The sequence below is a fragment of the Scyliorhinus torazame genome, chromosome 10, assembly GCF_047496885.1.
Source record: "Scyliorhinus torazame isolate Kashiwa2021f chromosome 10, sScyTor2.1, whole genome shotgun sequence".
Lineage (NCBI taxonomy): Eukaryota > Metazoa > Chordata > Chondrichthyes > Carcharhiniformes > Scyliorhinidae > Scyliorhinus > Scyliorhinus torazame.
In genome coordinates, this window is record NC_092716.1 from 67,975,578 (window position 1) to 67,990,475 (window position 14,898).

General features: G+C 44.4%; 1 protein-coding gene across 2 annotated transcripts in view; it reads left to right on the forward strand.

Annotated features, from left to right (window-relative positions):
- nkd1 (NKD inhibitor of WNT signaling pathway 1) overlaps positions 1-14,898 on the forward strand; it is a 115,521-nt gene that overhangs the window by 85,174 nt on the left and 15,449 nt on the right. The window contains exons 5-6 of one of the 2 annotated variants that reach the window (XM_072518228.1): positions 3,720-3,826; positions 13,783-13,878. In XM_072518228.1, the coding sequence (XP_072374329.1) occupies positions 3,720-3,826; positions 13,783-13,878 (203 nt within the window). The remainder of the gene's footprint in view (positions 1-3,719; positions 3,827-13,782; positions 13,879-14,898) is intronic. The other variant, XM_072518229.1, reaches the window with a different exon arrangement.

Here is a 14,898-nt window from a genome sequence, read left to right on the forward strand (position 1 = left end):
TACTGGGCCCAATTTAATTATTTTTTCCGATTATTCACGGTGGCAAGTCTACCTCTTTCAAAGTGTACATTTCAGGTGAATGAAGGTGCATAGAATTTAAAAATGAAAAGGGGAAAAAGGTTATTGACTCATCCTGTGTTATTTTTAGAGCAAGAACATTAGTGTCTATTTAAATACACATCTTCCTAATCCATGTCACTAGACATGGGAAGGTGGAAGTCAGCCAAAGTTTCTGCTCCTGATTACTATTTAATTGCGCACATTTATGTTGAGAATAGGATTGTGCTGCGCTGTGGTGTCCCCAATAACTAGGTTTGCCTGCTGGTCCTTCCTGTTCGATGTTGCATGAAGGTTAGCTCTGGATGAGATGATAAGGTTACTGATGCACGTCAAATCGTATCCCAACATGCGGTTTAGCACCGGGCTAAATAGCTGGCTTTGAAAGCAGACCAAGGTAGGCCAGCAGCGCGGTTCAATTTCCGTACCGGCCTCCCGAACAGGCGCCGGAATGTGACGACTAGGGGCTTTTCACAGTAACTTCATTTGAAGCCTACTTGTGACAAGAAGCGATTTTCATTTCATTTCATTTTTCAAATGCCCTCGGGTGGGGTGTGATGGGGAATGTGGAAAAGGGAATTTCTAATTTGTGACATTTGGCATCAACAAGTTTCCGGATTGTTTAATTGGCATTAAACTGGCACATCTGGCTCATCCTTTTGTTGTCCCTTCATTACTCATGTTAATGGCGTGACATCCAAAAAGTGGCCACGAATCTAGAATCGCTCAATAAATCTTACGACGACTTGCAGAAAAATAGACCATCTGAATTATGAGCAGGCAACTGCCTCTCTGTGGAAAGTAGATCTTTACAATTTACTTTGGCTGTAGCCCATGCAGTTATAAACTTTCACTTGTAGGTCCAGAGGTGCATTTCCCAGGCTTTGTGACATGTTGATGTCAAGTGAGTGCCCAGGCAGTGTTCTGACCATGTCTGCTGGCGATCTACAGTGCTTCAAACTTTAGACTGCTTTACTATTGGTTGAGCTTTTCACGGATGATGTGCAAAATCTGCTGTTTTGGAGGCATGTCACAGAAACTAATAAGAAAATGTATTGTTCAAAGAAAGGTTCACTACCCACTGGCTACTGGATCATGATCTTACATTGTTCTAAAAACAGGAATCATGGAGAGGCACTCCCATCATATCAAAATGAAGCATTATCTATAAAGCAATAGCCTTTTTAAGGAACACATCAAAACAGAATAAACTTGTAAAAACAGTACAAATATATTCAAGATGCCAATGTTCAGTTGGTCAAAGGCAGCAGAGAGTCTGGGTGCGATTTTCACCGGGCGCAATGGGTGAATCGCAGGAGAGGCATACAAATTGGGCTTCACGTCAGGCGCGAAACCTCGCGCAAATCACTCTACTTGCGGCTCTCATTGTCGAGGGCGTGATCCTGATAATGATATTTAAATGAGCCGTTAGGCTCATGTAAATATCCCGTGCCACATTCACCTGGCGCCCAGGAGTCAACGGTCGAGGTGGTGAGGTCTCAACCGGGCACCAATTAGTGGTTTCTACAATTGTGGACCAGGCGCCAGGCGTGATGGCACCTTCGTTTGGGGGGGGGGGGGGTCTTGGTGACTGTTAGAACCCCCGTGTGGTCGGGGACAGGGCAGGGTAGTACCCTGGTGCTCCTCCTGGCACCCAGGAACTTTGGCACTGCCAAACTGGTACCATAGCATTGCCTGGTTGGCACTGCAGGTTGCCATGGAGCCAGGTAGGCACTGCCAAAGGTTGGGATGTAGGGAGCCACGCCCATGAAAGAGAGGGTGAGGGGGGTATAAAGCGGCTTCAGAAAGTTTGGGGGGGTGAAGAGGCAGGCCCTGAAAGTGGTGGGGGGGGGGGGGGTGTAGAGATTGGGTCAGCCTTTCAAAATGGCACCCCAATCTCTATGGAGCCGGTCGTGCAGGCGAGTTCAGCTCTCTGGTGTCAGAACAATTTCAAAGTGTGGCTTCGAGGGGGGGAGAAACTCCCCAAAGAATGAGCTAAGCGCAGTTGAATAGTGGTCTCCACCTTGCCATTGCAGCTGCCATGGAACACCCCACCAAACGCACCCGAGATCACACTTTGAAATGTTTCCAGTGAATTGTGCCTGTTTGCAACAAAATCTGATGGAGATGTTTCTTTGGCCTTGGAAGATCCATCAACTCAAAGTTCTTGATTGTTTGACGAAACAAATTGTCGTTTTCTTTCACATCCATACAGCTATATTTGAATATCCCATACTAACCTCCTTATTAATCATTATTTTGCACTTCCTTGGCAATCGATCACCTACTTAAGTAAAATGCTGAGGTCAATATTTGTTATTTGACCCAAAATCTAAATTATGTGGTTACAGAGTCTGTGACAGTTTTTGCAATGCTGTGTAGCTGTCTGAATTGATATGGAAAAGGTCTCATGGATGACCCTAAATTATCTAAAAGGAGATCTATGAAAGGATGAGGGGAGTTGGTGCTGAATATCTGCTAATCCACTAATATGCTCATAGAATAGAATCATCGAATTCCTACAGTGCAGAAGGAGACCATTCACCCCATCGAGTCTGCACTGACCCTCTGAAAGAGCACCCTACACAGGCCCAATAAACCGCAATCCCACCGGGGCAATTTAACATAGCCAATCTATGGACTGGGAGAAACCAGGGGAAACCCAGACAGACATGGGGAGGAAGTGAAAACTCCACACAGTCACCTGAGGCTGGATCGAACCTGGGTCCCTGGCGCTGTGCGGCAGCAGTGCTAACCACTGTACCAACGTATCGCTCTATTCTATGTACAAGGAAAGAAAGGTTTTCTATCATGTTGACGCTGTTTTCTCTGGCAGCTGAGACCACCTTTTTGGAAATTGGGACACGAACCGTAGGAGTGTACAACTATTTGCAGGTGTGGGCAGTATGGCAGTAGTTGTAGGCCCAATCCTCATAAATAGTATGTAAATGAGACTTTAATGAACTCCACCTGACAATATAGGATCAATAGACTTTAATACAAAATGCAGAGTGCAGTGGACTTTTCATTTCTATTAATGTAAATTAAGGAGTAAATTGCAACTGAATGTAATTCTTGATTGCAATCATCATAATTATGCAATCTTTTTATTATTTTATACTTCAATTTTATTTCACAATTCTCCACCTGTCGCGATGATGATTTTTCAATAAACCACCTATCCATGTATTGAGAGTCAGCAAAACTCATAACCGTTTTTAAAATGTAAATGGTAAACATTTGACTGATTAATTTAGTTTTGCTACATTTCGGAATAATTTTCCCTTTTAGATATTGGCCGGAATTCGCCGACCGTTGCGATTCGCTGTTCCCGTCGGCAGCGCACCCCCACCCATGGGTTTCCTGGCGGCGTAGGATGGTTTCAATGGGAAACACCATTGGCAAGCAGTGGGAGGATTGAATCCAACCGCTAGTGAACAGCACACCACTGACAAACACATGGCAGGGGGACCAGAGAAACCAACCTGTTCTGCATCTATCATTTTGTATACAGGGTTAAAGTTTTATATGTCTAAGAATTCCTATGAAAACATATATTTAAACTATACTATACTGTATCAAATTGGGGTGGATTAGTACTGTATTGATCATGAAATAGTTGAAACACCTGACGCCCCTCTCCTTTTGTGTTTAATTTGAAGTTGCTCTACCTCCAGAGAATACTGATGGCTTTAATAATACAGTCGAGAAGAAAATGGAAAAAGAAGGAGCTGGACAAAGTGGCGTGAAGAAACAACTGAAATTTGAAGTGAGTTTTTGTTTAGATATACCTGGTTCAGGTATGCACAGATAGATAAAGGACACCCTTTGGTTTCCTCACAGAGGTACAATCTTTAGGGTAAAATTCAGCAGGTAATTTAAATTCATTGTAAGAGGCTTTACAAATGCAGCCATTCATACATTGTCCAAATTAAAACTTAAAAAGGAGAAAGAAAGTAAATTTGTTGTGTGTTCCTCCTCCACTTCTGATGTGCAGCCAACTTCTATGTGCTGAAGAGATCTGTAGCTTTTGCAGTTGTGCACTGGGCTATGACCATCGTACAATTACTCCAGGTCACCTTTGAGCACTGGATATAATCTTTACTTTGGCTAAAAGTGTAAAACTTCAAAGGAAATTAAAATTTGGAGAGAGATAAAATGGACAGCTCAATCAATATTTCCTATTTCATAGCACCATCCAAGGTATAAATTATCCCATCAAAAACCCAATTAAAAACATTTATTTGAAAAAAAGGTTTAAATTATCCCAGCCATCGTTATCAGGACAGGATTTTGGACAGGACAGGCCCATGGTGTGCAGTGGTTTTACTGAAAATCTTTTAGAAGGGATGGCCACAGGCTGAGCACTGCAAAAACCAATTAATAATGCATTCTCTAGCACCTTCAATGTATGTTATGGACCAGACCCCAATTTATATTAGGAAACCAGAAGAGGCCCCAATAATGTTTCAATTTGTAAAACTGTGAAGGAAGGATACTTCGCTCCAGGAGTGAATTCACTGGCAAATAGGGATCTTTTATGTCAAAACAAACTTTATTATCAACACAGGAGTAACCACATTAACATCACAGAAAGTAGCTTTCCAATTAACAGTTACACAATTCTTAAAATAAAAGGAAACACTTTAACTACTAACTTAGACCTTCTCTATCTCCAATTAAGCAATGCCCATTACATGTCAAAAGCCACTTGTAAATAAAGTGAGCAAATACAGGGATAAATGCTGCACTCTTATGTAGGTCTTTCTTGGAAAGATTGCATGGAGAGCGAGACCCTTTCAGGGACAGCCTGCAGATCGTTCTGTCTTTGTCAGATTCCTGCTCAACCTGACACCATTTGGCAAAACTGCTGTTCAACTTAAAAACTCCTAGCAGACTGCAAAACCCAAATCAAACTGCAAAACTACAGACTGACCTGGCTCCTCCCATTTACATAATCTTTATCCCACTCCGATCCTACAACCTGCTTACCTAAGTTTAAACATATGCCTCAAATTATCTACAGGAATCTCCAGCAATCATAACAAAGTTTCATTCGGCATCTATTTGTAAACAATAAATAGTTAAAATTAATCATGACCTCAACTTCTGTGACCAGCTTTTGGAGTCACACCACCTGCCTGTACATTAAACCAGGATTTTTAATAACATGGCTACAACAAATATATATAATATAAAAACATTTCTTACATTCATCACATGTAGTAACCATGGCTTAATTTGTAGCATTATTGCCTCTAACTCACAAAGGTCTAGGTTCAAGTCTAATTCTAGGGCTTGAGCACAAAAATCAAGGTTGACACTCCAATGCAGTCGCGAGGGAGTGCAGTGCATTACTGAATGCTACACTGTCAGACGTACCATCTTTCAGACGAAATGTTAAATTGAGACCCACCTTACTGCTTGGGTGGGCGTAAAATATCCCGTCGTCTTTCAGAAGAAGAGAAAAGCTGTTATCCTGGTGTCCTGACCAATATTTTATTGCCTGGGGTGGAATTTTCCCAAATGTTGTCAAAGTGTGAGGCTCTGACTGAAAACTAGCATGTGTCCCTCTGTCGGCCCACCCACCAAATGTGGAATGATTAAAATAGGGAATGCTCAAGAGGACAGAATGGGAGGAGCACCAAGATCAGACTGCTCTGACTTACCTGGCAGCAAAATATGGTCTGATGTGCACCCTTCATGCTAACACCGGGGGGGATTCCCGCCACCACCAGCGGAGTTCCAGATGCAGTGGAGAATTTTGTGTTGGGCAAAAAACAGGCGGGCGCCAATCCCATTGTGATTATCCCCACTGCGGGCGACACTGAGGTTTGTGCCCCTGTTAACAGGCTGGACACCAGATTCTCCATGCCTCTGTGAGGCTCTGGCCCTCTAGGCCAGGATTGAACCAGGCATGTTTTGGTGCAAATATCTGCCAGTGTGGCCCTGACACGGCGGTGATCCTCGCGTTGGGCCAAGGGGGCAAATATTTAACGTAGGTGCCCCAAAGTCCATCGGAGAGCCCCCTCCCCCACAATGCAAATCCTACCCAGCCCCCATCAGTCCCCCTCCAGAGACCTCCACCAGACCCTCCCCTATATCAGAAATCTCCTCATCAAAGAACCCGCCCTATCAGAGATTCCTCCCCCCCCCCCCCCATTAGTTACCCCTGCGTGGAAGCTAAAGAGCAGCCTCAGATAGAGGTGTAGAAAGCAGCAGCTGTTACTTCATAGCCTAAACCGCATCACATGGCTTTAAGCCCCCTTCGATCCTTTTTGTCTGCAAGCCTTCTATTCACTTTCAAAGAGAAATAGCTAATAGTAGGCTTTAAACTAGCTGATAATAGCTTCCAGATAGCCAGATGTCTGGATTGTTTATTTTAATTTCCCTTCACGCTTGAATGAACCTCAAGTACCCTGCTTTGAACCTAACCACAATGTGTATAAACTTCGGAGAGTTAAGTGCTTTCACTTCCTCTTTTTCTCCGCAAAAAGCACAACTCCTGATCACATCAAAATCAGTTATCAGTAGTAGCTAGATGTTTATAAACATTGTGCTTAGGTTCAAAGCAGGCTACTTGAGATGCATTAAAGCGTGAGGGGAAATGAAAATAAACAATCCAGATCTGAGTGGTTTAAAGCTTTCATAGAATCATAGAATCATAGAATTTACAGTGCAGAAAGAGGCCATTCGGCCCATCGAGTCTGCACCGGCTCTTGGAAAGAGCACCCTACCCAAGGTCCACACCTCCACCCTATCCCCATAACCCAGTAACCCCACCTTACACTAAGGGCAAATTTGGACACTATGGGCAATTTAGCATGGCCAATCCACCTAATCCGCACATCTTTGGGCTGTGGGAGGAAACCGGAGCACCCGGAGAAAACCCACGCACACACGGGGAGGATGTGCAGACTCCGCACAGACAGTGACCCAAGCCGGAATCGAACCTGGGACCCTGGAGCTGTGAAGCATTTGTGCTATCCACAAGGCTACCGTGCTGCCCCACATGTGGTTTGGGCTTTCTATGAAATAACAGCTGCTACTTTCTACACCTCTGTCTGAGGCAGTTGTAAGGGACAGGTGAATGAAAGAGCAGTGATTTTTAATTGTTTCTGCCTGGGCTGCTCTTTAGCTTCCAGGCAGGGGTGACTGATGGGGAGGGCTGGGTGTCAGATATTGCCGGGGGGGGGGGGGGGGGTGGGTTCAGGTCACCATTATGCATGCGTGCTGTGGGGGGGGAGGTGCTATGGGGGGGCAGTCGCCAGGACTTGGTATTGGATCGCCAATTTAGTAGGATTAGGTACGTAATCCCTTGCGCTCCACGCCATGCATAGATTTGAGGGAGAGGGAATTGTTTCTGGGTGGCACTCCTAGCGCCAGAGCAAACCAAAAGGTATTCGGCTCCAATAGGAGAACCTGGGGTGGGATTCTCCGTTGCCCGACGCCGATATCGTAAACGGTGATCAGGCGGGGAGAATCCCTGTTTATGACCAAATCTGAGGCGGCACATGTTTTCTGATGCTCCACCCCTCCAAAACGGCATCATCGAGGAGTATGCCGCATGCCATTGGGACGGCCACAGGACGTTACCAGGACCTCCCTCTGCTACACCCCCGATTGGCCGAGTTCCCAACGGCGCGGGACCGGTGTGCTCTCAGTTTTTGTGAACCCGGCGTGGCAGCTGCGGACTGCGTCCATCGCCGCCACAGGGGAACCGTGCTGCTGGCGGGGGGGGGGGGGGGGTAGCGTCGGCGAGGGCTGGTGGGGGAGGGGGGGGGGGTGGCGAGGGTGTGTCCAGAGAGGCACTATTTGGCAGATTGGGTCTGTGCGCAGCTGCCGCCATGTTGTACGGCGCGATAGATGCAGGTCGTCGCCGTGCCTATGCTCGGCCACGGACCTGGCAATTCTCCAGGCGTTGTTTATATATCAGGAAGGCCGTGCATTTTATGTGGCGCGGCTGCTAGCCCCTCACCAGTTGGAGGATTGGTGCTGAGGCCTTGCCGATTTTTTTTTTTTGTCATAAAGCCAGACACTTCCTTCGGACATAGCCCATAGTCTCCCAAATGCAGAATCCAACCCCATATTTTCTTGGTGATTCCCAGTGGCCCACAAAAAAGTCTGATTTTTGTCTAAGCGAAAGATCCTTTTATTTGTCTGTGCACAGGAAGAAAAAGCTGGATGTCTAGTCAGGTTATCTTAAACCTCAGTGGGCTGTAATATGGGCGGTAGTGGATCAGCTGCCCATTATAGCGTCAATATGAATTTCCATATCAATGAAAAGGAAATGCAGATGGTGATTGTATAACTGTTTTTTCTGATACTACCAATTTTTAATCTAACTGAAGTAGAATTAGACCCCGATATATTTTATTGCTTTCAGTCACCTGATGTATATTTCATGACAAAAGGACCTGATTTTCCATTCAGATTACGAAAATGGCTATGTAATCCTGGATGTAGAAGTCCTGCCCCTGAACATGATACTTACCATTTTTGTAGGGGGTGGAATGAGGGTTGGATTCCAAATTGCTCATCTATGGTACATGGAGACAGCTGCCCTATAAAGCAGCAGCTGCCTCCAGTCATGTTGTATTTCCATCAGCTAGGAATGTACAATGAGTTACTATTAGATCTGTTAGGAGCAGGTCTAAATTTTGCAGAGTTGCTTCGATAGGTGGCATACTCTTTTGGATATGGTTCTTGGACACCTTTGAGAGAGGTCAGTTGCCCTTTGGTAGAGGTAAGATGCCCTTTGGGAGAAGTAAGGTGCCCTTCGGGATTGTAAAAGTAGACATGCATGTACATAAAAAGTGCATAAACTCATTGGAACTGTCAAAAGGAACTGTCAAACTGTGAATGCATTTAAACCTCCTGCCCTTTAAATATTTTTTGGGGAAACTGCAATTTTTTCAAAAATAAATCAATGCTTGGTATTTCACCAAAGCGAAAATGCTGGAAAATCTCATCAAGTCTGGCAGCATCTGTAGGGAGAAAAAAGAGCTAACGTTTCAACTCCAGGTGACCCTTTGTCAAAGACTGCTAGGTATTTCACGGTCTGTTGACACTGGGCTGGGCGATATCATTACTTGATGAATGCTGCATGATTAATTTCACAACCTTCCATTATCATAGTGGATTGTCTGTCAGTTCATGGTTTGATTGACAGCTCCGAGTGGTTATAAACTCTGAATCGAATTGGGACTATGAATCCCAATGCTTATTTTTATAAAGGAGTAACGGTGATGACTGGGTTTATAATCGGTGAGAGTAGGGTTTTTTTGAGACAAGGAATTCTTCGAGTGACATTTAAATAGATATGTAAGAACTTTATCTTAACTAAGCATGGGTCCTGAGGTCTGTCCATGGTGGATACTGGGTGAGTAAGCATAGTATGTGTAAGGCAAAGCGGTGGATGATTGGGGGGGGGGGGGGGGGCATGGGCTGGCACTAGGTTGACTATCAAGGACCATAGAGGATAGGTAGAGGGATATACCTTGGCATAGGGATATAAAGGACCAATGAGGTGGGCAGTGTGAGGGGTTGTGGAGGAGGATAGAGTGACATGGGTTGGCATGGAGGGTTTGAGGAGCCATGGGGGATGGATAGAGGGCCATATGTTGCATGGGGAGCCATGTGGATGGGTCGAGAGACAAAGATTGGCATGGGGAGGTGTGGGTCCATGAGGGGTGGGTGGGTGGGGGGGGGGCATTAGTAGGCATGGATGGAGCATAGAAAATGTGTGGAGTGCTGTTTGGAAATTTAGTGTTTTAAAGAAAAGACTTATGGCATCGCGCCAGTGCACCGAGGCAGGCGTTACACTCAGCCCAGCTCTACACCTGCCAGCCTCTGCACTTGTTCTAGGGTTGCTCGCCCCAAGTCCATTTTCATTGCCCCCACTACCACCCCTGCCTGATCAAAATTCAAACCATCTGGGGCACTTTCTCCCAGGTCAGATTTCTGGAGCTTGGAATTGTCCGACTCGGTTCTCGACTGGGGGGCAAAATTCAGGCCTAGGAATTACCACCTTCCAGAAAAAAGAAGCAAGAGAATATTTTCTCTGGGATTTAAAAAAAATCTTAAATTAATCCATGCTCTTTGGAGAATTTGTATTGTCGATGGGTTTATAAAGATCCATTATTTGCGAATCGGAAAAATAAATTCCACTTTTAAGTCCAGTAATTTTCTGTGGGTTTTTCTCGGCTGCATCAAATATTGTTCCCAACATTTAGAATATTTAGATGTTAGTACCAGATGTCAAATAAATAGCCATGCCAAATTGTGGGGCAGGACGTGCTTAATATAGAAGGGGCATGCAATATGGTGTTATCTCTTGAGGTTTTTCACACATTAGGTTTTACTGAGGGTGAATTCTTCTACATATTTCACCAGCATTTGAGGATGCGAACCACCCTGAAATGTTTACAGGGCAAAGTTTTGCTAACTGCCTGAATGATCCTAAAACTGAGTCCTACTAATAGATCTGAACCTGTAATACATGAAAAACAGCTAATGGTGAAGCATCACATAGGTGAAAAATCATTAACGTGGCGTTGACTGGAACCTACACACTCGAGTACCATTTCTTTTTAATTGGGCAGCTGCTCCCTGGTCACACTTCCTCTTCCTTTTTAGATTATTCCTCCTGTGTGCACATCAGTGAGACTAGATGAGCAATGGCATCTTATTCCCTGTCAGGAGTCATAGTTGTGTCAGACCATCATTGTGTGTGACCAGCACTTTCAATGTAAAATATCGCCAAGGTGAAGTGAGATCACTCCTTCGTAAAATATGTTTTTAAGCATTTATTCTGTTTTTCGCAGTAATAGAACAATTATGTCTTTCACTATCAGTTCCCAGAGCTTGTGGAGAGAAGATATTCCTATTTACGTGAGTCCATACGTAGCTTTCTGAGGACAGCAAGTTGGACCTTCCAATGGGGAAAAAAAATCTTTGAATAACACAATTTCATAAGCCCATTTCTAGCTGCCTGGCATGGAGGATTGCCATATTTCCTACTCCTGGATATCGAACTTGACATTCCGACATTAGCACTAGCCTCAACTGGAGTCTCAGCTGCTATTGAACCTTTGACATGTTAAAGCACAGGGATCACTATCTAAAAGCAGGAACAATGCTGATCTCTACTTTCCTCCCTGGCAGCTGTCTACAAATAGAGCTATCCATCGTCTTGGATATGAATTTACCTAATATGGACTGGCGTGAAAGGGAATCTTTTCCTTCTGGAAGCAATTCTGCTTGGCAGTCTGGCTTGATTTTCTTTCTTGATTAAGTGCATCAGACTAAATGATGTTGGCCCTTTAACCAGATAAATACACACAAGATCTAAGCTGAGAATTGCTTAATTTCAAACCAGTCCCACTCCATCTCATCATATATGATTTGGAAACAAACCAACTGTAACCGTTTCAACGGCTTGACTTGTAACTTTACTGCTGGCACGGAGCTGGGGCATACAAACTAAGAAAGCCAGAGGCACGATCTTGGATTATGCTGGGGCACACTGCAGTTAATCTCAACATCCACAGGAGAACAATTAGCCATGGCTCCTGCTCAGGATCATTGTCCAATGACTCTTATTGGGCTTTGTGCATCTGTGATTGCCTGCACAGAGTGATTTTTTAAAAATTGGGTAACTGCGATGATCTGTGACACTCTGATCTGAGGCACCTTGGGCTAGTTTATCCAAGAACTTGTGCCTCTGGGGGACAACAGGGAATGATTGGGAGTACTCCCTTCAACTTTATTTCCATGGGACCTCTTGTCTTGTGCCCAGTACAGGACCAGGTCAGGTCCACTAGGGAACACAGCAAAAAGGAATAGACCATTTAACCCCATCGATCTTGTTCTGCCTTTCAATCTGATTATTGCCCATCTGTGACCTAAATTCATGTGCTTGCATTTGTCCAGTAATCCTTTCACTAACAAAAATCTATATATCTCGGATTTTAAATGAGCAATTCACCTAGCATTAATTACCATTTGCAGAAGAGAATTCCGAGCTTCTACCACCCTTTGCATGTAGCGGCATGGTGGCACAGTAGTTAGCACTGCTGCCTCACAGCTCCAAGGACCTGGGTTCGATTCCGGCCTCAGGTGACTGTCTGTGTGGAGTTTGCAATTTCTCTCCATGTCAGCATGGGTTTCCTCCGGGTTCTCCGGATTCCTCCCACAATCCAGAGATGTGCAGGTTAGGTGGATTGGCCATGCTAAATTGCCCCTTAGTGTCAAAAGGTTAGGTGGTGTTACTGGATTGTGAGGATAGGTTGGAGGCATGGACTTAAGTAGGGTGCTCTTTCCAAGGGCCAGTGCAGACTCGATGGGCCGAATGGCCTCCTTCTGCCCTGTAAATTCTATGATCCAATGTAGAAGTGTTTCCAAACTTCACTCTTGAAACATTTGACTCCCAATTTTGGGCTATGCCTCCCTTGTTTAGTCTCCAAAACCAACAGAAATATTTATTTCTCCATCTACCCCATCAGCTTCTTTTAACATCTCAAAAATGTCAATCAAATCACCCATTGACCACAAATGAGCTAAACAAAAACCTGGGGCAATGTATAGAGGATGAAGTTCTAGTCTCAAGTCCCCACCCTAATTTTCAGTGATAGAATCTGGACAATAAGTGTTTCCTGTGAGCTACTGCAAATTGGCTCCATGTTATCTAAGCTCCGAAGTGAACACTTAGCACTGAAATGAGATAGTTTGGAAGGCTATGAGTTTCTTTAGAACCCTACCCCACCATGAATCACTATGTTCAGGAGAAGAACATTAGAAGGTAAAGTACAGCATCATTACAATTCTGATCACCAGGAAATGCCAGATACACAGTTTTAGAAAAACATAATATTTGGTCTTATTGGAAATGCTTCCTTTCAGCATGAACATTATTTTCCTTTGCATTAGACCTTCAAAAGATAACCTGTTAGAGGTTTGATCTTTTGCCATATTCTATAAAATAACTTGTAAGTTGCACTTTGATATTAATTATGTTAAATTGTTGAATAAATAAGTGATTTTGTTTGTAAAAAAAAAAAATCGAGGTTGGACCTATTTTGTGCAAGATATCCTGGTTCATCTGTTGTGAAGCAGTACTGCATTTATCAGGATTTCCCTATCATTTAAATTGCTTGAATAGTTAATGTTTGTGAGGTAATCATTGTAGATCTTAGGGCAGCACGGTAGCATTGTGGATAGCACAATTGCTTCACAGCTCCAGGGTCCCAGGTTTGATTCCGGCTTTGGTCACTGTCTGTGCGGAGTCTGCACATCCTCCCCGTGTGTGCGTGGGTTTCCTCCGGGTGCTCCGGTTTCCTCCCACAGTCCAAAGATGTGCAGGTTAGGTGGATTGGCCATGATAAATTGCCCTTCGTGTCCAAAATTGCCCTTAGTGTTGGGTGGGGTTACTGGGTTATGGGGATAGGGTGGAGGTGTTGACCTTGGGTAGGGTGCTCTTTCCAGGAGCCGGTGCAGACTCGATGGGCTGAATGGCCTCCTGCACTGTAAATTCTATGATTCTATCTGCATATTTACTGATATGGCAAAATATCAACATTGTAAAGACGCATGGCATTGATTAAACAGGATTCTAGCACATAATGCCTTTTCTTAAGGTCTGAAGTTTGCTAATTATGGTGCTGAATGTATCGAGTCAATATGATGAGAGAAAGTCTGAAGTAGCCCTTAAAATGCATTTTACAGGAGTTGGAATGTGATGTTTCTGTAGAAGAAGACAACAGGCAAGAGTGGACATTCACTCTATATGACTTCGATAACAATGGGAAGGTCACCCGTGAGGTAAAACAAACAAATGACTCACCAACCTTTTTGTTCTTTTATTGTTCAAAGATGTAAATTTCTTCAAATCCTTGTTTGTCTAAAAACATTCCTGTCCTCATTAAAAGTGAATGCTAAATTAGGATATTTCACGAGTAGGTCTGTCTTTTGACAGTAAGGCAGACTTTCAGCCTGAATATGAACTGTTGAGTTGGTTCAGAGTACATTACTGTTGGTTTTACAGCTGCATTTGAGTAGTTTTCATTGTGAATAAAGTGACCAAATCCAGCTGATGTTCACAAGGAAGCTGAGATTCACGCAGTGGTCAGTGAAGTAATAATCTGTATTGTCACAAGCAGGCTTACATTAACACTGCAATGAAGTTACTGTGAAAAGCCCCTACTCGCCACACTCCGGCGCCTTATCGGGTACACAGAGGGAGAATTCAGAATGTCCAATTCACCTAACAAGCACGTCTTTCAGGACTTGTGCGAGGAAACCGGAGCACCTGGGAGAAACCCACACAGGCAGAATGTGCAGACTCCGCACAGGCAGTGACCCAAGCCGGGAATCAAACCTGGGACCCTAGAGCTGTGAAGCCACAGTGCTACCCACTATGCTACCGTGCTGTCCCAAAGCATTTCCACCTGCTTTGGTTCATGTTTATGATCATTGTGGAGGGAGGTCATCCTTGGCCTTTCGTCATAGAATCCCTACACTGCAGAAGGAGGCCATTTGGTCCATGAAGTCTGCACCAACCCTTGGAAAGAGCATCTTAACTAGGTCCATGCCTCACCATAACTCAGCAACCCACCTAATTTTTTGGACACTAAGGGGCAATTTAGCATGGCCAATCCACCTAATCTGCACATCTTTGATCTGTGGGAGGAAACTGGAGCTCCCAGAGGGAGCCCACGCAGACACAGCGAGAAAGTGCAAACTCTACACAGTCACCCGAGGCCGGAATTGAACCCGGGTCCCAGTTGCTGTAAGACAGTAATGCTAACCACCTCTTGGCTAAGATCAAACGTCAGATCAAGC